We start from the raw sequence: 27,923 nt of genomic DNA, 5'->3' as shown, positions 1-27,923 counted from the left end.
AACGATAAAAACATTCCCAAACCAGAAACCGTGGATTGATGGCAGCATTCGCGTGAAACTGAAAGCGCGAACCACTGCTTTTAATCAGGGCAAGGTGTCTGGTAACATGTCCGAATATAAACAATGCAGCTATTCCCTCCGCAAGGCTATTAAACAAGCTAAGCGTCAGTATAGAGACAAAGTAGAATATCAATTCAATGGCTCAGACACAAGAGGCATGTGGCAGGGTCTACAGTCAATCACGGACTACAAGAAGAAACCCAGCCCAGTCACGGACTAGGATGTCTTGCTCCCAGGCAGACTAAATAACTTTTTTGCCCGCTTTGAGGACAATACAGTGCCACTGACACGGCCTGCAACGAAAACATGCGGTCTCTCCTTCACTGCAGCCGAGGTGAGTAAGACATTTAAACGTGTTAACCCTCGCAAGGCTGCAGGCCCAGACGGCATCCCCAGCCGCGCCCTCAGAGCATGCGCAGACCAGCTGGCCGGTGTGTTTACGGACATATTCAATCAATCCCTATACCAGTCTGCTTCAAGAGGGCCACCATTGTTCCTGTTCCCAAGAAAGCTAAGGTAACTGAGCTAAACGACTACCGCCCCGTAGCACTCACTTCCGTCATCATGAAGTGCTTTGAGAGACTAGTCAAGGACCATATCACCTCCACCCTACCTGACACCCTAGACCCACTCCAATTAGCTTACCGCCCCAATAGGTCCACAGACGACGCAATTACCATCACACTGCACACTGCCCTATCCCATCTGGACAAAAGGAATACCTACGTGAGAATGCTGTTCATCGACTACAGCTCAGCATTTAACACCATAGTACCATCCAAAAACCTTGAGACCCTGGGTCTCGACCCCTCCCTGTGCAACTGGGTCCTGGACTTCCTGACGGGCTGCCCCCAGGTGGTGAGGGTAGGTAACAATATCTCCACCCCGCTGATCCTCAACACTGGGTTCCCACAAGGGTGCATTCTCAGCCCTCCCCTGTACTCCCTGTTCACCCACGACTATGTGGCCATGCACGCCTCCAACTCAATCATCAAGTTTGCAGGCGACACTACAGTGGAAGCCTTGATTACCAACAACGACAAGACAACCTACAGGGAGGAGGTGAGGGCCCTCGGAGTGTGGTGTCAGGAAAATAACCTCACACTCAATGTCAACTAAACAAAGGAGATGATCGTGGACTTCAGGAAACAGCAGAGGGAGCAGTCCCCTATCTATATTGACGGGACAGTAGTGGAGAGGGTGGAGAGTTTTAAGTTCCTCGGCGTACCCATCATGGACAAACTCAAATGGTCCACCCACACAGACAGCGTGGTGAAGAAGGCGCAGCAGCGCCTCTTCAACCTCAGGAGGCAGATGCACAATCGAAAGCATCCTGTCGGGCTGTATCACCGCCTGGTACGGCAGCTGCTCCGCCCATAACCGGAAGGCTTTCCAGAGGGTTGTGAGGTCTGCACAACGCATCACCGGGTGCAAACTACCTGCCCTCCAGGACACCTACACCACCCGATGTCACAGGAAGGCCAAAAGATCATCAAGGACAACAACCACCCGAGCCACTGCCTGTTCACCCCGCTATCATCCAGAAGGCGAGGTCAGTACAGGTACATCAAAGCTGGGACTGAGAGACTGAAAAACAGCTTCTATCTCAAGGCGATCAGACTGTTAAACAGCCATCACTAACATTGAGTGGCTGCTGCCAACATACTGACTCAACTCCAGCCACTTTAATAATGGAAAAGTTGTTGTAATCAATTTACCACTAGCCACTTTATATTATGTTTACATACCCTACATTACTCATCTCATATGTATATACTGTACGCTATACCTGTCACGCCCTGGTCGTAGTATTTTGTGTTTTTCCTCATGTATTTGGTCAGGCCAGGGTGTGACATGGGTTTTTGTATGTGGTGTGTAGAGAGTGGGATTGTAGCTTAGTGGGGTGTTCTAGGTTAGTCTATGGCTGTCTGAAGTGGTTCTCAATCAGAGGCAGGTGTTTATCGTTGTCTCTGATTGGCTTACATGGCACCAGCCTTGCGCTCGGTGTCTCCGGTTCGCCTACATAGCCCAGTGCGGGCTATTCCACCTCCCCGCACTGGCAGGGCGACCGAGAGTATTCAACCAGGTAAGGTTGGGCAGGCTCGGTGCTCAAGAGCTCCAGTGCGCCTGCACGGTCCGGTCTATCCAGTACCACCTCCACACCCCAGCCCTCCGGTAGCAGCTCCCCGCACCAGACTGCGCTGTCGGAGTCTCCCGCCTCTCCAGCGCTGTCGGAGCCTTTCTCCTCTCCTGCGCTACCGGAGTCTCCTGTCTGTTCAGCGCAGTCAGAGCTGCCAGCCTGCATGGAGCAGTCAGAGCTGTCAGTCTGCATGGAGCAGTCAGAGCTGTCAGTCTGCATGGAGCAGTCAGAGCTGTCAGTCTGCATGAAGCAGCCAGAGATGTCAGTCTGCAAGGAGCTGTCAGTCTGCAAGGAGCTGCCAGTCTGCAAGGAGCTGCCAGTCTGCATGGAGCAGTCAGAGCTGCCAGCCTGCATGGAGCAGTCAGAGCTGTCAGTCTGCATGAAGCAGCCAGAGATGTCAGTCTGCATGAAGCAGCCAGAGCTGTCAGTCTGCATGAAGCAGCCAGAGATGTCAGTCTGCATGAAGCAGCCAGAGCTGCCAGTCTGCAACGAGCTGCCAGTCTGCAAGGAGCTGCCAGTCTGCAAGGAGCAGCCAGATTCTTCCAGATCTGCCAGTCAACCAGATTCTTCCAGATCTGCCAGTCAGCCAGAATCTTCCAGATCTGCCAGTCAACCATGCTCTTCCAGATCTGCCAGTCAGCCAGACACTTCCAGATCTGCCAGTCAGCCGGGATCTGCCAGATCTGCCAGTCAGCCGGGATCTGCCAGAACTGCCAATCAGCCAGGATCTGCCAGTCGGCCAGGATCCGCCAGTCAGCCAGGATCTGCCAGTCAGCCAGGATCTGGTGGATTCATCAACCTGCCTGAGCTTCCTCTCTCTCCTGAGCTTCCTCTCACTCCTGAGCTTCCTCTCACTCCTGAGCTTCCTCTCACTCCTGAGCTTCCTTTCACTCCTGAGCTTCCTTTCACTCCTGAGCTTCCTTTCACTCCTGAGCTTCCTTTCACTCCCGAGCCTCCCCTCAGTCCCGAGCTTCACCTCAGTCACGATCTGCTCCTCAGTCTAGTGTGGTTCTGGGTGAGGACTACTAGGCCACGGTCGGTGGCGAGGGTGGACTATCTAGGGACGCAAGGAGAGGGGACTAAGACATTTACTGAGTGGGGTCCACGAGCCGCCACCATGGACAGACGCCCACCCGGACCCTCCCTATTGATTTGAGGTGCGTTCGGGAGTCCGCACCTTAGGGGGGGGGGGTTCTGTCACGCCCTGGTCGTAGTATTTTGTGTTTTTCTTCATGTATTTGGTCAGGCCAGGGTGTGACATGGGTTTTTGTATGTGGTGTGTAGATAGTGGGGTGTTCTAGGTTAGTCTATGGCTGTCTGAAGTGGTTCTCAATCAGAGGCAGGTGTTTATCGTAGTCTCTGATTGGGAACCATATTTAGGCAGCCATATTCTTTGGTTGTATTGTGGGTGATTGTCCTGAGTGTCTTGATGTCCTTGTGCTGTGTTAGTTGACACAAGTATAGGCTGTTTTCGGTTTTCGTTTCGTTTATTGTTTTGTAGTGTTTGTGTTTATTCGTGTTTAAGATGTTTGATTAAACATGGATCGCAATATACACGCTGCAGTTTGGTCCGACTCTCCTTCACCATATGAAAACCGTGACAATACCATCTACTGCATCTTGCCGTCTTGATGTAATGTATCACTGGCCACTTTAAAACAATGCCACTTCATATAATGTTTTCATACCCTACATTACTCATCTCATATGTATATACTGTACTCTATACCATCTACTGCATCTTGCCTATGCCATTCAGCCATCACTCATTTATATATTTTTTTGTGAATATTCGTATTCACTCCTTTACACTTGTGTGTATAAGGCAGTTATTGTGAAATTGTTAGGTAATATTACTTGTTAGATATTACTGCATGGTCGGAACTAGAATCACAAGCATTTTGCTCACTTGCATTAACATCTGCTAACCATGTGTATGTGACAAATGAATTTGATTTGATTTTGAAGAACAATTTCACCACAGTGTTCCTTTTCAAAGTGCCTGGGCTCCCATTAAGGTGAGTGATGGGGCCCGGGGTAGAGGCCAAGGTACAGGTGTAAGGTGTAGAGTAGGAAGAACAGGGGAGGGGACAGCCAGGGGAGGGGATAAACGAGTCCCTTTGCTTCTAATTACATCAGACAGACAGATAGACCAGCCTACACTGGCAAAGCTGTCACCAGGCTCAAGGTTTGTTGCTGGGGAGAGAACCATGGGTGTAGAGGCAACCTAACGTGTGTGAGAGAGAGACAAAATGTGGATTATATGGATTATTGTTTCTGCACAACCTAAAGAAAATGATACATTGACCTCCTTGTACTTATTATGCAGTTGTGTGTACATTGAGTACACAAAACATTAGGAACAACTTCCTAATATTGAGTTACACCATCCCCTATTGCCCTCAGAACCGCCTCAATTGGTCGGGACATGGACTACAAGGTGTCCAGCGTTCCACAGGGATGCTGTGTTGACTCCAAAGCTTCCCACAGTTGCGTCAAGTTAGCTGGATTTCCTTTGGGTGGTGGACCATTCTTGATACACACAGGAAACCCAGCAGCGTTGCAGTTCTTGTCACACTCAAACTGGTTTGCCTGTCACCTACTACCATACCCCATTCAAAGGCACTAACATATTTTGTCTTGCTCATTCACCCTGTGAATGGCACTCGTACACAATTAATGTGTCAATTGTCTCAAGGCTTAAAATTCATTATTAAACCTGTCTCCTCAACTTCCTCTACACTGATTGAAGAGGATTTAACAAGTGACATCAATAAGGGATCATAGATTTCACCTGGATTCACCTGGTCAGTCTCTGTCATGGAAAGAGCAGGTATTCCTAATGTTTTGTACACTGTGTATTTGACCATTGGGTGCTTTGTTTGATCACTGGTTGCTCTGCTTAACTTTTTATATTCTTCTCTCTGTGTGTTTGTCTTGTAGAAAGTGTCCCAGTACAGCATCATCGTCCAGGCCACGGACATGGAGGGCAACCTAAACTTTGGCCTGTCCAACACGGCCACCGCCATCATCTCTGTCACAGATATCAATGACAACCCCCCCGAGCTCACCTCCAGAACTGTGAGTGGAGGGAGGAGAGGGGGGAGGGGAACATGGAGGGGGAGGGGGAAGATGGGGAAGGTATGGGAGATGGAGGAGTGGAATTCAGGGGGAAGGATAGAAGATGAGAGGGATGAGGAGAGAGGGAGAGGGGAAGGGGTGAGACAGCCCTTGCATCATCTCAGAGAAAGCACACACACCTGACCTGAGTGAAATAAATGTCCAATCTTCAGCTTTCATCACCCAGAAAACAATAGCAAGTAGACCTACTTATGATAATAGTGGTGATAATGGTTATGAGGATGATCCTTAACGTATATAAAATACATTCCTGGAGGCACAGGGCCAAATCAAAGTAAAGAATGAAGTGTGTGATCAAATGGCATGGAGACTAGCACACATTGCTGCCAACGTATTCATACATCTTCTGCTTACCCGGGGAATGTTGATTGTTATAGTTCCCCCAGCAGTGATGAGTACCTCTTAACCAAGCCTGGGCTCAAAAAGTGCATGCACATGTACACACCAAAGACACAGACAGACAGACACACACACAGTTGTACCCTGGAGGCACTGTGCTGTCAGACATAGTAAATGTGTGGAGGGATGCAGGGATAGTGGGAACGAAGAAAGTTGGGAACGAAGAACGAATGTTCGGAACGAAGATAGTTGGGAACGAAGAAAACTCTGGATGGCTTGAATGGGTAGGATGGCTAAAAGAGTAAGGGAGGGTTAGCTGAAACAGTAAGTAAAGGGATTCTTTGGCACTAATTTCTACAGCGAGGTGCTTGACACAATGGTGTATAGGGAGCAATGATTCTGTGTTACTTTGTTGGAGCATGTGAGGGTGTGTATAGCAGAGGAGGTATACTTCAGACCTTTTAAAGTTATTTATGTGTAAGCAATTAAGAAGATAACTCATCTTATGGTTGTAAGCAAAGATATGTCAGGACATGAGCTGAATTGGAATCTGGGTCCTGGGTATGTGTGACAGGTACTACACAGTGCAGGTGGTTATAGTTTGTATGAGTTAACTTATATTCCTTATGTGGCAAACACAATGAAATGTCCCTCTCACACCCCATCAGCTAGAGAAGGTGAGGTGAGAAAGAGAGAGAGAGAGAGAGAGAGAGAGAGAGAGAGAGAGAGAGAGAGAGAGAGAGAGAAGCTTTCACGTTGATCTGAGATTGTTGTAAAATTTGGGGACTCGCCCTTGAGCATGTGTAGTCGTGTGTGTGTGTGTGTGTGTGTATGTGTGTGTGTGTGTGTGTGTGTGTGTGTGTGTGTGTGTGTGTGTGTGTGTGTGTGTGTGTGTGTGTGTGTGTGTGTGTGTGCGTGCGTGCGTGCGTGCGTGCGTGCGTGCGTGCGTGCGTGTGTCTCATTAACCCCGTGTCAGTCATTAAGGCGTGCTGGGCTCTCCGGTGGCCCAGGGGGTGATCTGAGCTGATTAATTCAGTTGTTTATCAGCACTCCAGTGCAACAGGAAACAGCTTATTCAGGTAGAGAGCTTCACGGTACAATCATTAGTAGAGCACTGAGAGGTGAGGAAGAAGGGGAGGAACGAAGGACATTTAGCAAGAGAGAGGGAGATGGAGGGAGAGCAGGGAAGACAGGGATATAAGAAAGGTAAGAGACAGAAGTGAGAGGAAAGAAAGGGACATCAGAAAGATGACCTAACAGTTTAGATTATGATGCTTCACACATAGTGTCTTCAGAAAGTACTGTATTCTCACCCCTGGACTTTTTCCACATTTTGTTGTGTTACAAAGTGAGATTAAAATGGATTTCATTCAAACATTTTGTCAACGATCTACACAAACTTCACTGTATTGTTAAAGTGGAAACAATTTGAACAATTGTAAAACATTTATAAAAATGTTACACTAAAATATCAATACATGTAAGAATCACCTTTGGCAGCTATTACAACTGTAAGTCTTTCTGGGTAAGTCTCTTAAGAGCTTTGCACACATGGATTTTACAATATTTGCATCTTATTATTTTTGTACTTCTTCAAGCTCTGTCAAATTGGTTGTTGATCATTGCTAGACAACTATTTTCAAGTCTTTCTGTCGATTTTCAAGCCGAATTAAGTCAAAACTCTAACTAGGCTACTCAGGAACATTCAATGTCGTCTTGGTAAGCAACTCCAGTGCACTGATGATTTTTGGCCTGTTGTTTTAGGTTATTGTCCTGCTGAAAGGTGAATTCGTCTCTCAGTGTCTGGTGGAAAGCAGACTGAACCAGGTTTTCCCCTAGGATTTTGCCTGTGCTCAGCTCTAGTCTTTATATCATAAAAAAAACTCCCTAGTCCTTGTCAATTACAAGCATTCCCATAACATAATGAAGCTACCACCATGCTTTAAAATATGAAGAGTGGTACTCAGTGATGTGTTGTGTTTGCCTCAAACATAACACTTTGTATTCAGGACATAAAGTACATTTCTTTGCCACGTTTTTTGCAGTTTTACTTTAGTGCCTTGTTGCAAACAGGATGCATGTTTTGTATTCTGTACAGGCATCCTTATTTTTACCCTGTCAATTAGGTTAGTATTGTGGAGTAACTACAGTACATTGTTGTTCCATCCTAAGTTTTTTCCTGTCAAAGCCATTAAACAGCCATTAAACTCTGTTTTCAAGTCACAATTGGCTTCAAGGTGAAGTTAGCAACTGAGTTAGGAAGGATGCCTGTATCTTTGTAGTGACTGGGTGTATTGATACAGCATCCAAAGTGACATTAATAACTTCACCATGCTCAAAGGGATATTCAATGTCTTCCTTGTTATTTACACCCATCTGGTGGTGGGTTAAAGGACAAGTGAGTGAAGAGAGTGTGGTAGGTAAGAAGTGACTAAGGAGGTACAGTATTAGATATGATGTACTATTCTAGCTATAACATGTCCATTCGGAGAACATACACACACAGTCAGGCCCATTTTAAATCAGACTCTTCTTTACTGCATTAGGATTCTACAGTTGTGGCAGGGTAATGATGATAGTAGTTTGTAACGGATGGAGTCTCATCCACTGTATTTGTGTGGGTTAAAGTGCATTTCAATCACCCAGCACAGATGGGGGTAGCTAAATAAATGTTCTGGCTGATATTGATGATGATTGGCCCTGTTATTTTGCAAAGTAAAGGTCTTAGAGCCACGATGAGCAGAGCACTTTTTACAAGCTCCCTCTATAAATCATTCAGTTTACCAGTAGGCTACATAAAATCAATTTTGTCGACAACGCATGCCATTATGCAAATATTTAGGGTTTGCAGTAAATCTATCAAAGCGTCCCAGAAATAGAACGTTTGGGGAATTTCTCTTTAATGTTTGAGATTAATATTTCATCAGGCCTATCAGAGGCTGGCCTATTTTTCAAGGTGGGCAGACAGGCAGTGGGTGGGGTTTGTGTGTGTTTCAAAGTGGATGTGCTTGTCTGTTTGTGTGATTATCTGTAATAGAGTATTGCTGTGTTCGAATACTTATACTATCCGCACTGATCATATTATTTGTGACGTAAATTGAGTATGTAGTATGTTTATTGGTCATAGTATGGATATAGTTAGTATGCAAAAAGTTTCCGGATGTCGAACTACATTCGGAAAATATGCTGCCAAAGTCCAATGAGAGCAGATACAAATTCATTGCTTTAACTAATTATGACAAATGTTAAGAAAATGTTGAGCAATGTAATAAAGTAATGACTTTTCAAATAAGTTACGTTATACGCTATGTTGGCTGACAATTTGTTAGCTACGCTATCCTTACGAACCGCATAGCATATCATTACAGCAGTATGTACCGTTATGTTAGCTAGCTACATAACATTAGTTGGCTGCTAATACATTGAACTTGCCAGTATATTAACTATATGCTATCTAACTAACTACCCAGAGTTTATTGACTTGATTATTCACATCATTCTTAGCATAGCTAAGTGAGATGGTCATTGTGCATTCTCAATGGACATTGTTAATGAAGTCATAAGATGTCTAGCTAGTCATTTATTATGCTAACAAGCTAGCCAGAAGTTACATAGCAACAGCATCAACTTCCAGGAGACAGGTGTAGCACTAGTTCCATCAACTGAAAGGATACCGTTCGTTTACAGTATACTAAAATGAACTTATAGTATGTAGTATATACTCATTAATAAGTATGTGGTATACAGTACATTAGTATGGGTATTCAACACAGCTTATGTGTGTCTGTATTGGTGTGTAGTTTCTTTCTGTGAGTTTTAGAAAAACGTAGACGTGTTTGTGTGCGTGCATGCATGTGTGTGTACCCCATGCTCAGTAGTGAGGAATAACCCCAGCCAGTAGGAACACCAGCTTTGCCTGCATCTTGTTCTCCTGCCTCATCCTTACATAACCTGGGCCCCATGATGAAGCTCCCTGTCACCCCCCTCTCTCCCTCTGCCTCTCCCCGCCTCCCCCTACACCTCCCCTTACCTCTCCCTACACCTCCCCCTACTTCTCCCTACACCTCCCCCTACACCTCCCCCTACCTCTCCCTACACCTCCCCCTACTCCTCCCCCAGCCTTCCCCTACACCTCCCCCTGCCTCCCCTACACCTCCCCCTGCCTCCCTTACACCTCCCCCTGCCTCCCTTAACCTCCACCTCCCCCTGCCTCCATACACCTCCATCTGCCTCCCTTAATCTCTACCTACACCTACACCTCCCCCTGCCTCCCCTACACCTCCCCCCTGCCTCCATACACCTCCACCTACACCTCCCCCTGCCTCAAAACACCTCCACCTAAACCTCCCCCTGCCTCCTCTACACCTCCCCCTGCCTCCATACACCTCCCCCTGCCTCCACTACACCTCCCCCTGCCTCCCTTACACCTCCCCCTGCCTCCACTATACCTCCCCCTGCCTCCCCTACACCTCACCCTGCCTCCACTACACCTCCCCCTGCCTCCACTGCACCTCCCCCTGCCTCCCCTACACCTCCCCTTGCCTCCACTACACTTCCCCATGCCTCCCCCTATTTTCTCAAATTAGTATGGAGTATACCCTGGCCTAGCCGATAGCAGCGGCAAAGCAGACTTAGTTAAGAGTGTGGACACACACGCTGCCTCTTTATCCAATCCTAGCAGACCAACAGGACCACTCCTCTGTTTCTTTAAGAATGTCATCGGTTCTCTATAGACAACCCTCTTGCCACAGCTCCCTAATCTGCCTGTGTCTGTGTGCTGGGTCTCTGTGTCTCTTTGTGTCTCTGTGAGGGCATGGCAGGGTATTATGGTCTGTTGGGAGTGTTTAGGCCGGGGATTTACTCTTTGATATCCCACACTCACCATAAGAGGCTCAACGGCTCCTCCATGCCTGTTACCCATGACGACACGGTGACTCTGTGTGGCGGCGCTATAGCTGTACTACACGCCTGTTGCTATGACGAGATGAAGAAAGACGTGGAAACCACTGCTAGTGCTGGTGATGGGGTGGATAGGGGCGGAGGTAAGGTTGGTAGGGGGTATTTGGGGGGTCATGGGTAGGTAAGGGGGCTAATGTTGTTATTGTGTACGGTCCAGGCATACAGAGAGAGTCCCCTGACCTTGTAACGGCTGTAGAGCTGTGATCAGTTCCCAAACATTACAGACAGACGCATGACAGGCAGCAGCTCACTCTTATGCTGTGTGGTCTTATCAGGACAGAGCACGTTTCTGCTGCGAGAGAACCTCTAAAACCCACTCAGAAAGAGGCACAAACACATGCACACTGCTGCTTGAGCCTTCCCAAAATCAGGCATTTTCTCTCCCTCCATCCCTTGCTCTCTCTCTCGCTCCCTCAGTTTCTCAGAAGAACAGAAAGGAAGAATACTCTGTTCTCACCACAGATGGGAGTAGGAGGGCGCAACAAGAAAATGATTCAGAACAAGACAGAACGTGGAGGCAGAGGACAGTAGGGTGTTTAGTTAGTTTAATGCTCTGGAGTAGTTTGTGGAGTGACATGATAACTAAGCCATTTGACTGCTTACAAAGGATAAGATTTCCTCTAACTTCCTCTAATCTCTCTCTCCCTTTTTCTTTCCCCTCCCAGTTTTCGGGGGAGGTTCCAGAGAACCGGATCAATGTTGCGGTTGCCAACCTGACCGTGATTGACCGCGACCAGCCACGCTCGCCCAACTGGAACGCTGTATACAGGATCATCAGCGGTGACCCCATAGGTCACTTCACCATCATCACTGACCCACACACCAATGACGGCATGGTTACTGTGGTGAAGGTAAGGCACTGCGACCAACCAAGACATATCTAATTAAAGTTTATTTGTCGCATCCACAGATTAGCAGATGTTAATGCAGGTACAGTGAAATGCTTATGTTTCTAGCAGTGCAGTAAGTATCTCACAGTACAATAATAAATTAACTAAAATATAAAAGAAGAAACAAGAAGAGCTTGAGCCCTCAAAAGTGACCACACCTCAGCAATTTACAACTTTTTTTGACCAGAATGGTGAAATTTGACACTTTCTTGGTGTATGCAGCACTGATATTCTCCAGTTCTCACCTAGAACTTATCATATCTATTTTAAAAACATATGTCTTCACCAAGGTTGAGGTTGATGGAGTACAGACAGTGTTGTTATCCCATTCATCAATTATGTGTTGCATGTCAGATCTACACTGAGTGTACAAAACATTAAGGACACCTTTCTAATATTGAGTTGCACATCCCCGTGCTTTTTGCCCTCAGAACAGCCTCAAATTGCTGGGGCATGGACCTTACAAGGTGTCTAAAGCGTTCCACAGGGATGCTGGCACATGTTGACTCCAATGCTTCCCACAGTTGCGTTATGTTGGCTGGATGTCCTTTGGGTGGTGAACCATTCTTAATACACATGGGAGACTGTTGAGCGAGAACAATCCAGCAGCTTTGCTGTTCTTGACACAAACTTGTGCGCCTGGTGTAACCAACTGTATATAGCCACCCGGACACCCACACTTCAGGTTGACTTAGTTTTTATCTGCCGCAAAAGATATTAAACAGTGATGACAGGCATTGACAGGATGGTCACAGCCACACATTCACTGGTTAGGTAAGACACAATATAGATTTTAGATAGGAGCAACAGTAATGCCCTCAATGTGATTTAATTAGTATTTATTTATTTATTTCACCTTTTATTTTTGCAGTTAGGCCGGTTGAGAACAAGTTCTCATTTACAACTGCGACCTGGCCAAGATAAAGCAAAGCAGTGCGACACAAACACCAACACAGAGTTACACATGGAATAAACAAACATACAGTCAATAACATAATAGAAAAAGTATATAGACAGTGTGTGCAAATGGCGTAAGGAGGTAAGGCAATAAATAGGCCATAGTAGGGAAGTAATTACAATTTAGCAAATTAACACTGGAGTATAGATAGATGTGCAGATGGTGATGTGCAAGTAGAAATACTTGTGTGAAAAAGAGCAAAAAAAGTCAATAAAAACAATATGGGGATGAGGTAGGTAGTTGGATGGGCTATTTACAGATGGGATGTGTACAGCTGCAGGGATCGGTAAGCTGCTCAGATAGCTGATGCTTAAAGTTAGTGAGGGAGATATAAGTCTCCAACTTCAGCGATTTTTGCAATTCGTTCCAGTTATTGGCACTGACATCAATCCATAAATACAGTGCACAAGTACAACCCTTTTTATATAAACATTTTAAATGTAGTATGAAAAAACATTCACTTCATATTTCAATAACCTGCTAGCAATAGAGTGTGACATTACAGTGCACTGACTTACATGCTGACCACACCGCTCGCAGAGCGTGCACACAAAAAATGTACCCATACATGTTATTCAATCATTGCAACCACACTGCTCGCAGGCATCTGCATGGCCAGGTGCTAAAATATAAATAGGTTCTATTTGTGACGCTCAACGCGATGCAAGTTTGGCCTATCCCATCTCCTCATTGGTGTTTAGGAGCATATAACCATGTGGGTGATTGAAAGATGAACTGACGTCCACACTCCAGTTGGTTGTAGTAATGCACGGTGAAGTTGGTTTCCAACCGCCATATAAAGTTCAAAGAAGTAAAAAAAAAACTAAGGAAGCCTGAGGAAGGAGGAGAGTCGATGAGAAAGGAATTTGTTTTACCTGTGGATTAATTGTAAAGGACCTTGTGCATTTCACGTAAAATAACAACCCAATGTTTATATCCCAGGACAAATTAGCTAGCAACAGCAAGCTAGCTAGCTAAATTTCCATAAATGTTTAATGCTTTTCAACCTGTCCTCAAATGAATATAATTGGTTCAGAGTTTGTCTTGATATGTTAACCGGCGTGTCCTGATCGTGTCTGGTGTGGGTGTACAAAATCAACATGCGCATACAGGTGCATGTCCGGCTTGGTCAGCATGTTATAGTGCAAGTTAGAGCTTTGTTAACATGGCTAGCCGAGCCAGCAAATACTTGGATAACTTGCCGGAATAGGCTTTAAATACATTAATGGTGACAGAAATATATACATAGTCACATTTGCTATTGACTTTGGAATATATGAACCAGTTTTCCACGATTGTGTTATACAGTTTTTATCTTTTTTTTTTTATGTACAGAGGAAGGAGACACAAACCTTCTCTCAGAATATCTCTCTCAAACTAAAGAACAGGCAGAACAACTTTCCAAATAGGAGAGAAGAACTCAAAATTCCACTAGTTCTTTCAAGGAAAATAATACAAAAATCTGTCTGAAGACCTCTCATATTGCCAACCTTACTAGTATGGCCTCAAATATTTGGATGAATTCGACAACACATAATGAAAGGAAACTGTATTTATATCACACCTTTTTGCCCGCGAACTGCGGTGTTCTTTGATATCTGCATTGCGCGGAATGCGAGCAAGGTTGATGGAAACGACATTTTCACTTTGTCACGCTGGCACCAAAGGCACTTAAATCTTTTGTCTTACCCATTCACCCTCTGAATGGCACACATACACAATCCATGTCTCAATTGTCTCCAGGCTTAAAAATCCTTCTTTAACCTGTCTCCTCCCCTTCACTTCCCTATTCCACTGTCTGTGGAATAGGCTTTGAGTCTCTCTGGGCACCAAAGCCGGAATGGCTACCAACTCTAATCGGTTTCACATCAGAAAAACTGTAACGCGTAGGTAGCAGGGAAACATCTGAATTGATGTTGTATGTATTTACCGAGGGGGCCTCTCTGGCTGCTAGTGGAGGCACATCAGCAGAACACACTGACATCTCTCACAAGTTTACTGAGACGGCCCACCTGGGAGCATGGCTGCTCTATAAACATGGACTGAGGTCTTAACCTGCACAATTAGAGAACTGTCTAGGGAACCAATACGCATTTATTTTAAATCCTGGATTAAAACAGAGGCATCACACAAACACATACAGACAAACATGCACACACATACGCAAGTACTTACCCACACAAACATCCACACACACATTCGTCTTTAAGTCATTAGGATATGTAAATTGAAGTGTGTGATGAGCATAGGAAATGACAGGGGTGACTACATGCCAGAGAGAGGAAAGGAAATGAGAAGGGGAGGATAAGGTGATAGGAGGAGGATGGAGAAGGAAGGAAGGGGAAGGGAGGAGTAGAGGGAGCTGGGGAAGGGAAGCGGTTCGATAGAGAGAGGAAGAGCAGTCAGAGAGGACAAAAAGAAAAGAGGGGAGGTGGAGAGGGAGCACTGCACCACTGGCTATGGATCAAAGAGATCCAAGCACGTTCAGCCTTCTGATAGGGCCCCAGTACATCACTGGTTCCCTCCACACACACACACACCCACACACACACCCACACACACACACACACACACACACACACACACACACACACACACACACACACACACACACACACACACACACACACACACACACACACACACACACACACACACACACACACACACACACACACACACACACACACACAGACAGACAGACAGGGCACATCAACACCAGCCTCCTCTTCTCATTATCAGTACACACAGGCACGCACGCACACACCACGATAGCATCTGTCAGATCCAATCCCCTCATCACTCTGGCTGCTTTATTATGAATGCTTTTATATCGTCGCCTACCGCGTCCGTTAACACGAACACTAAGGCGAAGCAACACACAGATGTGCTCCAAATCATTACTGTCACCAGCAGACACCGGCCTCCGGGTGCTAATCATCAACTGGATCGCTAACTGTACTCAGAGCCAGCCAGCAGCATGCAATACCTAACATATTTGTTGTGTGTGTTTCTGGAGGTTACCTGAATCTAATTGTGTTGTTGTCATTAAGCCAGCCCAGAGCTGTCACTTCGTTTTAGGCTCACACGGCAGACCGCCTTGTAGGTGGCTGGAGCTAGCCAACACACACACACATGAGCACGTACGCACACACACACACACACATTCCCACTCACGCACACATACACACACGGTGAGGGGAGGGGAGTTTACCCAGTGTGAATTTAACAGGGAGCGCCAGCCCCAACGGCAGCCGGTCCATGAATTTTTTAAGACCTGCCTAACTCACTCAGTGTTAGCAGGGTAATTACAGGTAGGGGTGCAGAGGTCCCTCTAAGTTTAGCGATAACGCTGTTCCAATTCATCCTAGCTAGCGCAGAGCTAGCGCTGCTCAGCACCAGGGCTGTTCATTACTTCCTTTATCGTCAATAGGGCTCAGCTCTGCTCTCGCTCTCTCTCTCAAGAGCTGCAGGTGGAGGATAGAGGGACAGAGGAACTGGAGGAGAATGTTTAAGTGTTCTGGGAATGGGGGGGTTAGATATCACTGTGAGTTTGATCTCTCTCTTGTTATTTCTCTCCCATCTATTTCTTCTAACCATAGTGCAGGGCAGGCATAGGCAATTATTTTCCATGGTGGGCCACATTATAATATATTTTTGCCATCACGGGCCAGAATCATATTGTAGGATTTTTCATCATGTGTATGACTGTGTTGACAGACATATCTACTGTAAATCACATCCAGAAATGCTACCTATTTTACTTTTTTAACATGCACAGAAATAAACAAGATCCATGTTCTATTATTTTCCTTATTAAATGAAAACTATAGAATGGTATTTTCATTATTAAACATGCAATGAACTACACAGAGGGAAAAGTACACTTTGCATTCAGCACCACGGACAGAACTCTTGTTAATGGGTATGCACAATAACACAAAGAGAGAGAGCTCAACATTACATTTAAACTACTCAATCAGTATGAGGAGTGACGTCTCTGATGGGCATTGACTAGAGCAGTGAAGTCAGGTATGGTTTCTGACGTCGCTATGAACAGGATTGCTGAGAGGTGAGAGTCAGTTAGAGATGATCTGTGCCTTGACTTGGTATATTTCATCACTTAAAATGTCTGTTCACATACATAGTTTGACCCAAACAGTACAAACATCTTCTGAGCATGACTCCTAATCTTTGGGAAGTTTTGTTCATCGAGAGATGCATAGAACCGCATCAGTGACATTGTTTTAAATAGTTCTCCAATCACTGCATCAGACTAAAGTTGCTCTAGTTGCAGGTCAGTGGGAGCGTTATCCACATTGAAGGTGAAAGGAGAGGAAACCAACAGCATGTCATTTTCCAACACTTTGAAATCCTCAAAACGACGAGAGAACTCACTGTTCAAAGCACACAGCAGTGATGTATACTTCTCCCGCTGGTCATCTGATAGGGAAAAGACTAGTAGTGTCAGAAGGTGGGTGAGATTGTTGACCTCTACTTGGCGGGTCAGGAGGAGTAATTTTCCCTTGAAGGCTTTGACAAGGCTGTACATCTGATGTGCAAATAGGCCCTTCCCTTGTAGTTCGGAATGCAGTTCATTCATGAGAGCCAAGATGTCCACGGTGAAGGAAAAAATCAGCCAACCATTCTTTATCTTGCCGTTGAGGGAAATCCACATTTTCCTTTCATTTGCAAAACCTCATTAATCTCTGACTTCAGGTCCCACACCCTTGTAAGCACCTTCCCCAAACTCAGCCATCTCATGTTTGTGTGGTAGGTGTGATCTGCATGACCCAACTGTCTCTTCCAACAGTGAGACAAACTGCCTGTGGTTTAAACATTTGTCTCTTATGAAGTTTACCACTTTAGTGACTGTATCCACACCGTGGCTCATTTTCAGAACACACTTACAGAGCACCTCCTGATGAATAATGCAATGTAGGAAAATAATTTTCTGATCTGGGTTCAGCTCAGCTACTTGATCTTGTATCCTTTTCAAAAGGCCACATTTTCTTCCTGTCAAGTTTGGTCACCCATCAGTGGTCACACTGGAAAACTTTTCAAAAGTCAGTCCCAGCTTTGCCACACACTTATTAACCTCCTCCAATAAATCTTTCCCTGTGGCTCTGCTCTTCATTGACTGCACTGAAGCAAGCTCCTCTGTCATTTCAAAATCTGTGGTTATTCCTTGTAAGAATATCAACAACTGCGCTATGTCACGTGCATCACTGCTGGAAACATTTTTGAACAGCTCTTTGTTGTCAGGGCAAAGTATTGCTGCAGAGTCAATTAAACATTATTTAATGAATTCGCCCTCAGTGAATGGCTTGCTATGTTTAGCACTTTTATGGGACAGTACATAACTAGCTCTCGCAATTCCGTCATTTGCTGAATGCAGTTTTGTGAAAAGTCCTTGCTGCTTTTGCAACTGAGAAAGCAACTCTTTCGATGCACTTGCCCTCTGCTCAGAAGACATATTCCTATATTTCTCTGAATGCTTCGTCTGGAAGTGTCAGGATAAGTTGTAAGTCTTTCAAGACAGCGATGCTCTCTTTGCACACTAAGCACACAGCTTTCCCTGATACTTCAATAAAAATGATTTCGATTACCACTCTTGCTGGAACACCCTACATTCACTGTCTACTTTCCTTTTCTTTGAAAAACACATTTTTGCACAATTTCCAGCTAGCTACTATTTGTAAATGTGACTTGTTTGTCAGCCTTTCAGTCACTGTCTGTCATCGTGCAGTTGTTATTTATAGGTTCCTTCAAAATAAATGTCCCACAAGTGGTGGGAGTTCAATCATTACACAAAGGAAAGTATTCATTGGGCTTTTAATTTGAATAACAAATACGCGTTTCAAAACTTTACTATTGCAAATTCTTTACATGATCTGAACATGATTCCACAGGCCGTATTGAATCAAGTCGCGGGCCGCATATGGCCCACGGGCCGGCCTTTTCCCAGGCCTGGTGTAGAGGCTTTGTTTCTTTTTCTCATGTTATTTGACTACACCCCTTATTAGTGTTCTCTTATTATCTCTCTCTCTCATCTTCTTTTTGTATGATGCCTATTTTTATCTTTTTATCTCGACTTCTTCTGTCAGTCATGTGTGAATGCTCTTATCATGCCATTTGATGGAGTATGAGATTACTAATCCTAACCTAATTATCTGCCTCCTACTCTCACCCCTCCTCTCTCTCCCCCAACTCCGTCTCCAGCCGGTGGACTTTGAGCAGAACAGGGCCTTCATGCTGACGGTGGTGGTCAATAACCAGGCTCCGCTGGCCAGTGGGATCCAGTCGTCCCTCCAGTCCACATCCGGGGTCACCATCTCTGTGGTAGACATCAACGAACCGCCCTTCTTCCCCACCAACCCCAAATCCATCCGCTTTGAGGAGGGTGTTCCTGCTGGCACCTCTCTCACCACCTTCTCAGCCAGCGACCCTGACCGCTTCATGCAGCAGACCATCAGGTGCTGGACACACACACACACACACACATTTACACACACACACACACATTCACTCACCACCTTCTCAGCCTGCAACCCTGACCACTTCTTGTAACAGATCATTAGGTACAGTGGGGAACTATACAAACTGTCCCTCTCTCTTAAGAATTCTGTATATATGCAGTCAGTTAAGAGCTGCCCTTCCACCTGTATGAGAGAGAGAGAGAGAGAGACTCCTGGGTAATCAGAGCCATGTGTATTCTAAAGGTATAGATAGGGGACACACACATACATTCAAACACACACAGCACCTGGCCCCATCCCAAAGGCCTGACACAGCACTGTACACCTGCAGTGTTTCCAGGGTTCTCACATTATTGGCTGTGATTCTAAACCAACCTTTAAATTACCACCTGGCTTTTTAAAGGCTGCCTGTGGAGCACTGCAGTGTCTTAACTTCCTCAATGTCAGCTGATCTATGACATTATTATGTTGATTACCCACACATACTGAATACCTCCTCTCAGAGATTGTGTCCAGTGTGTATGGATGGCTGGTTCACTCTCTCCAGCGCCAAGCCCAGATTCATCCTTGTGTTCCGTTTTCCTCGCTCTCTCTCTCTCTTTCGCTCTCTCTCTTGTGAAAAGATCGAAACAAGTTTGCCAGTTAATTTCACAGCAAAGGAGAGTAAATTGGGTGTACCAGCTGGGCTCTGTATCTTGCTGCAGCACTCCCTCTCTCTCCTTCTCTCTTGCTTTGCTTTCTCTCTCCCCATCTTCCTTTTCCCTCTCTCTCCTTCTCTCTCGCTTTGCTTTCTCTCTCCCCATCTTCCTTTTCCCTCTCTCTCCTTCTCTCTCGCTTTGCTTTCTCTCTCCCCATCTTCCTTTTCCCTCTCTCTCCTTCTCTCTCGCTTTGCTTTCTCTCTCCCCATCTTCCTTTTCCCTCTCTCTCGATCTCCCCTTCCTTTTCCGTACACCAGTTTCAGCTTGCAGTACATCTTGGAGATAAGTTTGGCTAGCAGAGGCACACCATGTTCTGTCACGGTCTGCTACACACATTCATACACACACACACTCTCTCTCTCTCTCTCTCATTCCCTCTTGCTCTCCAAACCCCTCTCTCTTTCTTTCTCTCTCACACACAGACATACACAGACACATACATGCACACTGATACCCAATCAATTCTGCTGCCCATCCAGCATGATTAGCCATTTACCCACACTGGAGCCTTAACAAACTAGTGGGACAGTTTGTCCACCTCAGCCTCCAATGTGGTTTCATCTGTACTAAAAAAAATAAAAATTCACTGTAGTGTTTTTGTGAACATTACTGTAGTATATACTGTAGTATTTACAGTTAACTATATTATAAATAATCTAGTAAAAGAAAACTGTAGTATATACTTTACTAATTAATGTAGTGTTTTTGCAGACTAGTATATTGTAGTATTTACTGTAGTTTTTCATTAACATTTTTTTTTTAAATCAGAAACTCACTTCTTTCGCCAATGTGCAGATTTTGTCAAAATTCCGTGATATCTCTATGTGACTGAGGGAGATGGCTGAAAAGGACGAGGCGAGTGTAGGAAAGCGGAAGGGAGCTGATAAGTAAGGGAAAGGTAACGAACAACTAGACCCGTTCTGTATAGACCTGGTTGAATCCAGACCCGGACCGATCCGAGTGAAGCAGCAGAAAAGTCATTATTTAAGCTACTTTATTATCTGGAAGTGATCAAGTGCGAGAGGAGGGAGAAAGAGGTGCAGCTCTAGCAGGCGGGGGAGGGGCTGTACTGTGAGTGAGTGACACATGGAACAGGAAGGAAGGAGGGAGGGAGAGACAACTCAAACTATAGTAGACTAATAGCTGCCATAGCTAATTGAGGCTGCAGTGCATTCACTTTTTCATCCTACAGTTACAAATACAACTCCATTTAGAATATTAATTAGCAACCTACCTGTTGGCTCGTGGTCGTTGTAGCCTATCCTTCTCCTTTGAATTCCGTCATTTTAATTCCATCTTCCATTGATTAGATATCTCCTAACTTTTGCCACACACGGAGGCTCTACTTGACAGTTTTTCTTCAGACCAGTGGCAGGCAGTGAGTTCTAGGGGGGGTCAGGGGCCAGGGGATTGGGGGATGAAGAGGGGGTAGAGGGGGAGCCTGGGAGGGAGGAATCAGGCATCACCTGTCGGGTCCAAACTAGTGTGGCGAGGTGTTGGATTGAGAAATATGCATAAATAATTACCCAGACTACCTTGCATGGGCTGGAGGAAGGCTAGGAGGACATACATTTTTGATTCTCAGGGACAGGCCTCCACTAGCATCACTAACCCCACCAGACTTCATACTAGATCTTATTCACTCCTCACACCCACTTTCCAGGTATTGGTATTGTATGAAGACATTGGAATTGTATTATTCAAATTTGCAGAATTTATATACGTTTTACTTCTTTGTGTCTTTCAAAGCACCAGAGAGTAGTGAAGCAATAACCAAATAAATTAAATCATAAAACTGACTCCAACTAATCAAACTGCAGCTCCAACAAGTATATTGCACTAGTCATCCCCAAAGCCAACACTTCCTTTGGCCACCATTCCTTCCAGTTCTCTGCTGCCAATGACTGGAACAAATTGCAAAAATATCTGAAGCGGGAGTCTTATATCTCCCTCTCTAACTTTAAGCATCAGCTGTCAGAGCAGCTTACTGTACCTGTACACAGACGATCTGTAAATAGCAATTATTTATTGTAATTAATCATTATTTAGCCTCTATGGCCTATTTATTGCCTTACCTCACTACTCTTCTACATTTGCACAAACTGTACATCGATTTTTCTATTGTGTTATTGACCGTACATTTGTTTATGTGTAACTCTGTGGTGTAGTTTTTGTCGTACTGCTTTGCTTTATCTTGGCGAGGTCACAGTTGTAAATGAGAACTTGCTCTCAACTGGCCTACCTGGTAAAATAAAAGGTGAAATAAAACAATAAAATAGGTTTTAGGTTTTAATATCAGCAATTAAATCAAAGAATTGACTCTGGCAAACCAAACCAGATCGCAGCAGTAGTCTGTGTTGTCCTGATGAGGGTTCTCTCCCATCTGTCCTCATACAGATGTTGCACACTGACACACTCATCAGCTGGTGTGTGTGTGTGTGTGTGTGTGTGTGTGTGTGTGTGTGTGTGTGTGTGTGTGTGTGTGTGTGTGTGTGTGTGTGTGTGTGTGTGTGTGTGTGTGTGTGTGTGTGTGTGTGTGTGTGTGTGTGTGTGTGTGTGTGTGTTAGAGGTCGACCGATTAATCAGAATGGCCAATTTAATTAGGGCCAATTTCAAGTTTTCACAACAATCGGAAATCTGTTGATTGAAATTGAAGTTGAAATTTTTGGTTGCAGATTGGCCGATAAAAAATTTAAAAAACTTTATTTAACTAGGCAAGTCAGTTAAGAACACATTCTTATTTTCAATGACGGCCTAGGAACGGTGGGCTAACTGCCTTGTTCATTGGCAGAACAACATATTTTCACCTTGTCAGCTCGGGGGATCCAATCTTGCAACCTTACAGTTAACTAGTCCAACGCAATAACGACATGCCTCTCTCTCGTTGTACTCCACAAGGAGACTGCCTGTTACGCGAATGCAGTAAGCCAAGGTAAGTTGCTAGCTAGCATTAAACTTATCTTATAAAAAACTATCAATCATAATCACTAGTTAACTACACATGGTTGATGATATTACTAAATATTATCTAGCGTGTCCTGCGTTGCATAACATCTGACTGAGCATACAAGCATACAAGTATCTGACTGAGCGGTGGTAGGCAGAAGCAGGCGCGTAAACATTCATTCAAACAGCACTTTCGTGCGTTTTGCCAGCAGCTCTTCGTTGTGCGTCAAGCATTGCGCTGTTTATGACTTCAATCCTATCAACTCCCGAGATGAGGATGGTGTAATCGAAGTGAAATGGCTAGCTAGTTAGCGTGTGCTAATTAGAGTGACGGAAGCTATACTGATACACTGGCAATACTAAAGTGCCTATAAGAATATCCAATAGTCAAAGGTTACTGAAATACAAATGGTATAGAGGGAAATAGTCCTATAATTCATATAATAACTACAACCTAAAACTTCTTACCTGGGAATATTGAAGACTCATGTTAAAAGGAACCACCAGCTTTCATATGTTCTCATGTTCTGAGCAAGGAACTGAAACGTTAGCTTTCTTACATAGCACATATTGCACTTTTACTTTCTTCTCCAACACTTTGTTTTTGCATTATTTAAACCAAACTGAACATGTTTCATTATTTACTTGAGGCTAAATTTATTTTATTGATGTATTATATTAAGTTAAAATAAGTGTTTCTGTATTGTTGTAATTGTCAATATTACAAAAAAAAGTCATCGGTATCGGCGTGGAAAAATCATGATCAGTCGACTCCACAAATCTCTTGTTAACAAACTATAGTTTTGGCAAGTCGGTTAGGACATCGACTTGAGTAATTTTTCCAACAATTGTTTACAGACAGATTATTTCACTTATAATTCTCTGTATCATAATTCCAGTGGATCAGAAGTTTACATACACTAAGTTGACTGTGGCTTTAAACAACTTGTAAAAAAAAAAAAATGATGTCATGGCTTTAGATTTTTCTGATAGGCTAATGATATCATTTGAGTCAATTGGAGGTGTAGCTGTGGATATATTTCAAGGCCTACCTTCAAACTCGGTGCCTCTTTGCTCGACATCATGGGAAAATCAAAAGAAATCAGCCAAGAACTCTGAAAAAAAATTGTAGACTGGTTCAGCTTTGGGAGCAATTTCCAAATGCCTGAAGGAACCACGTTCACAATAGTACGCAAGTTTAAACACCATGGAACCACACAGCCATCATACCGCTCAGGAAGGAGATGCGTTCTGTCCCCTAGAAATTAACGTACTTAGGTGCGAAAAGTGCAAATCCATCTCAGAACAACAGCAAAGGACCTTGTGAGGATGCTGGAGGAAACAGGTACAAAAATATCAATATCCATAGTAAAATGAGTCCTATGTCGACATAACCTGGATATAATAAAACAGAGTATAAGTTTACTTAGTTACAGTTCTATTTAAAATGAGGATATTGTTTCGTCATTTATTCATAATATTCCTAACAATAACTGAACAGTAATTATCCAAGGCTCTGAGGCCAGTCTAGAGCTGTTTGAAGAAGAGTTCAACATGATAAAACCTCTAGTGGATGATGAAGTAAAAACTGACACGTCTTCACTAACAATGGCTGCAACTCCCAAAACATGGCCTTCAAAACAGGAGGCCCACAGTACATCACTCCCTCCCTCCCTCACCTGTAGCAGCTGTGTGCACAACAGAAACATTATCTGGGAAACAAATCCAGAACTGCCTCTCCCTATTAGAATGGAGATTACGGAATTTACATTTTTTTTTAAATTAGGATTCCCATTAGCCGATGCCAATGGTGACAGCTAGTCTTACTGTGGTCCGACACATAACTAAAAGACAAAAGACAATTAACATACATTAACATGTAGTGTGTGTGTGCATCTATCAGTTACTCATACAGAGAGAACAAACAACAAGGGTGTGACACTGTCCAGACACTGATGGAAAAGTTGAGGCATTTCAATCTGCTTCAATAGAACAGTTAAGGCAGAACACTAAACAAATGACGCAGTCCATTGTCACCCTCCAAGAGGAGCTGATTGTGGTAAAGGTGGAGCTGCAGCAAAGAGAGGGTAACCAATGGCCTCCGTCAGCAGCTTCTGACCATGCCACCAACAGAGCAGCTGCATCAGCCTGGTGGAAGCCCAGATACTCCTGAGCCCAGTACAGCCTTCAACCCATTTGCCTCACTAGCCCCTCAGCCTCTTAGGGTCCACCTTGACCTGCCAACCTCCCAGCCTGCCACAGCCTACCCTGCCTTGCCTACCTCCCAGCAGTCTGACCATGTTCAGCCGATCACACCTCCAGAGAACAGGGGACAGGATCCAGTTCAACCCAGGATACCTTACAAAACTGCAGTTATGAAAGAATTATCTAAAATAATCTATTTCCCAGACACCAAACAGATCAATGCTGGTGTCCCACTACTGACAGTGCACAACAACTGCTCTATCAAGTCAATCTGGAGAACCTTGTCATACGTACTGAGACAAATGACCTGCGCACAAAAGGAGAAAGAGTGGCTGAGGAAGTGAGAAAGGTGGCAGAGAAATCACACACCCTGTTCCCAAGGACACACATTATTATATTCACCCTTCTCACAAAGAAAGATCTCCCCTGGAAAAGTATTCAAAATGTCAACCAAAAATTCACCATGGACTGCTCCACACTACTAAATGTCAGCATCTCTCACCACCACACCCTGACATGTGAGAACTTGTATGACTATGTATACCTGGACCATGAGGGAGTCCGAATCTTTGCCAAGAACCTGAAAGAAGCCAAGTTAGACAGAGATCCACAATCATCCCAGGCCAGCAACAGAGCCCCACCAGTTCCCTATCAAGGGAGACAGAGGAGGCCAATCTCATCTCAGCTGAGCCCGACATAGACATCTCCAGCCCCTACCAACATGTCCAAGCCCAGCTGCAATAGACCGTGATCAGATCAGCAGTGCCAGAACCAACCTAGCTCAGCCAAGCAGTGCCAGGACCAACCCAGCTCAGCACAGCGGTTCCAGAACCAGCCCAGCTCAACCCAGCAGCGCCAGACACAGCTCATCTCAGCCCAACACAACCCTTCACAGCACTGGACTGTACTCTAGGGGTAGGACAAATAGTGGCCAACAGGAGGGTACCCCAGACCATACCTCAACCTCACTGCCAGACCACATATGTAGAGGCAGCCTCTGGTAAGAGACAAATAGACCCTTCAGCCATCGGAGAGACAACCAGACCTGGCCTGCCTAAACACAGCTCAATCAGACCCGTTGCATCACAGCACAGCTCTACCAGACCTGGTCCGCCTCAGCACAGCTCTACCAGACCTGGCCAGCCTCAGCACAGCTCTACCAGACCTGGCCAGCTTCAGCACAGCTAAACCAGGCCCAACCCATCACAGCACAGCACAACCAGACCCGGCCCGCCTCAGCACAGCTCTACCAGACCTGGCCAGCCTCAGCACAGCTCTACCAGACCTGGCCAGCCTCAGCACAGCTCAACCAGGCCCTACCCATCACAGCACAGCACAACCAGACCCGGCCCGCCTCAGCACAGTTCTACCTGACCCTGCCCATCGCAGCACAGCTGTACCAGACTAGGCCCTTCACAGCACAACCAGACCTGGTCCATCACAGCACAGCTCTACCAGACCCGGCACACCTCAGCTCTGCCAGACCTGGCCCATCACAGCACAGCTCCAATCAGCTCAGTTCTACACAGCACCGACCACTACCCTAGTCTGGAAAAACTCTGTTGAGGGTAGTGCATCACATGATATAGTCCACACCATGTATCATTCATGCCAGCAGCCCTCATATGCTAAGATTTTGGAGCTTCGCCAGTCACACTGCCCTTCACACCACTCTCCACAATTCCACCCACAACCTCCCTCCCAAGCTAGTTTTGGTTACCCTCCCTACTTACATCCCCAGGACAGGCATGGGACACTCCTTCCCCCAACGGCAGCCTCAACCCTGCAACAGGAGCCACACCAAGGCCTCCTCTCCACACCCAGTCCACCCGGATGAAGCTCCGGCCAATGGAGTGGAGCTGCTGCAGGGGACAGGAGTGGCTGCCAATGCTCCACTCTGGTCCCCTGCAGCTGCTCCAATCCTTTGGTGGGAGCTTCATCCGGGGTGGACTGAGCTCTGCCCACACTGATATCCCAGTTCCCGCCTGGTCTGTAAAAAACGTTTTACACAATTTACATTTGGGTACAGGACTCATGTCCTGACATTCTGGTTCTCTCAGAAACATGGTTAAATGATTCTGTCTCTGAGAAAGACATTGAAGTAAAGGATTACAAGGTATTTAGATGTGACAGAAAGGGGGAGTGGCCTTTTACTTTCCTTTTACAGAAAGGAGGAGGAGAGTCATTAGAACTCGTTTTTCAACCACTCCACAAATTTCTTGTGAACAAACTATAGTTTTGGCAAGTCGGTTAGGACATCTTCTTTGAGCATGACAAAAGTAATTTTTCCAACAATTGTTTACAGACAGATTATTTCACTTATAATTCACTGTATCACAATTCCAGTGGGTCAGAAGTTTACATACAATAAGTTGACTGTGCCTTTAAACAGCTTGTAAAATTCCCAAAAATGATGTGATGGCTTTAGAAGCTTCGGATAGGCTAATTGACATAATTTGAGTCAATTGGAGGTGTACCTGTGGATGTATTTCAATGCCTATCTTCAAACTCAGTGCCTCTTTGCTTGACATCATGGGAAAATCAAAAGAAATCAGCCAAGAACTCTGAAAAAAATGTAGACCTCCACAAGTCTGGTTCATCTTTGGGAGCAATTCCCAAATGCCTGAAGGTACCACGTCCACAATAGTACGCAAGTATAAACACCATGGGACCACGCAGCCATCATACCGCTCAGGAAGGAGATGCGTTCTGTCTCCTAGAAATTAACATACTTTGGTGCGGAAAGTGCAAATCAATCCCAGAACAACAGCAAAGGACCTTGTGAAGATGCTGGAGGAAACGGGTACAAAAATATCTATATCCATAGTAAAAAGAGTCCTATATCGACAAGGACAGCAAGGAAGAAGCCACTGCTCCAAAACCACCATAAAAAAGCCAGACTACGATTTGCAACTGCACATAGGGACAAAGATCACACTTTTTGGAGAAATGTCCTCTGTTCTGATGAAACAAATATAGAACTGTTTGGCCATAATGACCATCGTTATGTTTGGAGGAAAAAGGGGGAGGCTTGTAAGCCGAAGAACACCATTCCAACCGTGAAGCATGGAGGTGGCAGCATTATGTTGTGGTGGTACTTTGCTGTGG

At 45.1% G+C, this 27,923-nt stretch overlaps 1 protein-coding gene across 1 annotated transcript in view; it reads left to right on the top strand.

Annotated features, from left to right (window-relative positions):
• LOC118360283 (cadherin-4-like) overlaps positions 1–27,923 on the top strand; it is a 636,928-nt gene that overhangs the window by 571,168 nt on the left and 37,837 nt on the right. Inside the window, exons 9-11 of the mRNA XM_052482021.1 lie at positions 5,144–5,281; positions 11,305–11,490; positions 18,710–18,963. Of these exons, the coding sequence (XP_052337981.1) occupies positions 5,144–5,281; positions 11,305–11,490; positions 18,710–18,963 (578 nt within the window). The remainder of the gene's footprint in view (positions 1–5,143; positions 5,282–11,304; positions 11,491–18,709; positions 18,964–27,923) is intronic.

The sequence above is a fragment of the Oncorhynchus keta genome, chromosome 27 (genome assembly GCF_023373465.1).
Source record: "Oncorhynchus keta strain PuntledgeMale-10-30-2019 chromosome 27, Oket_V2, whole genome shotgun sequence".
NCBI lineage: Eukaryota > Metazoa > Chordata > Actinopteri > Salmoniformes > Salmonidae > Oncorhynchus > Oncorhynchus keta.
The sequence above is the reverse complement of the archived record's forward strand: the minus strand, read 5'-3'. Positions and strand labels throughout refer to the sequence as shown.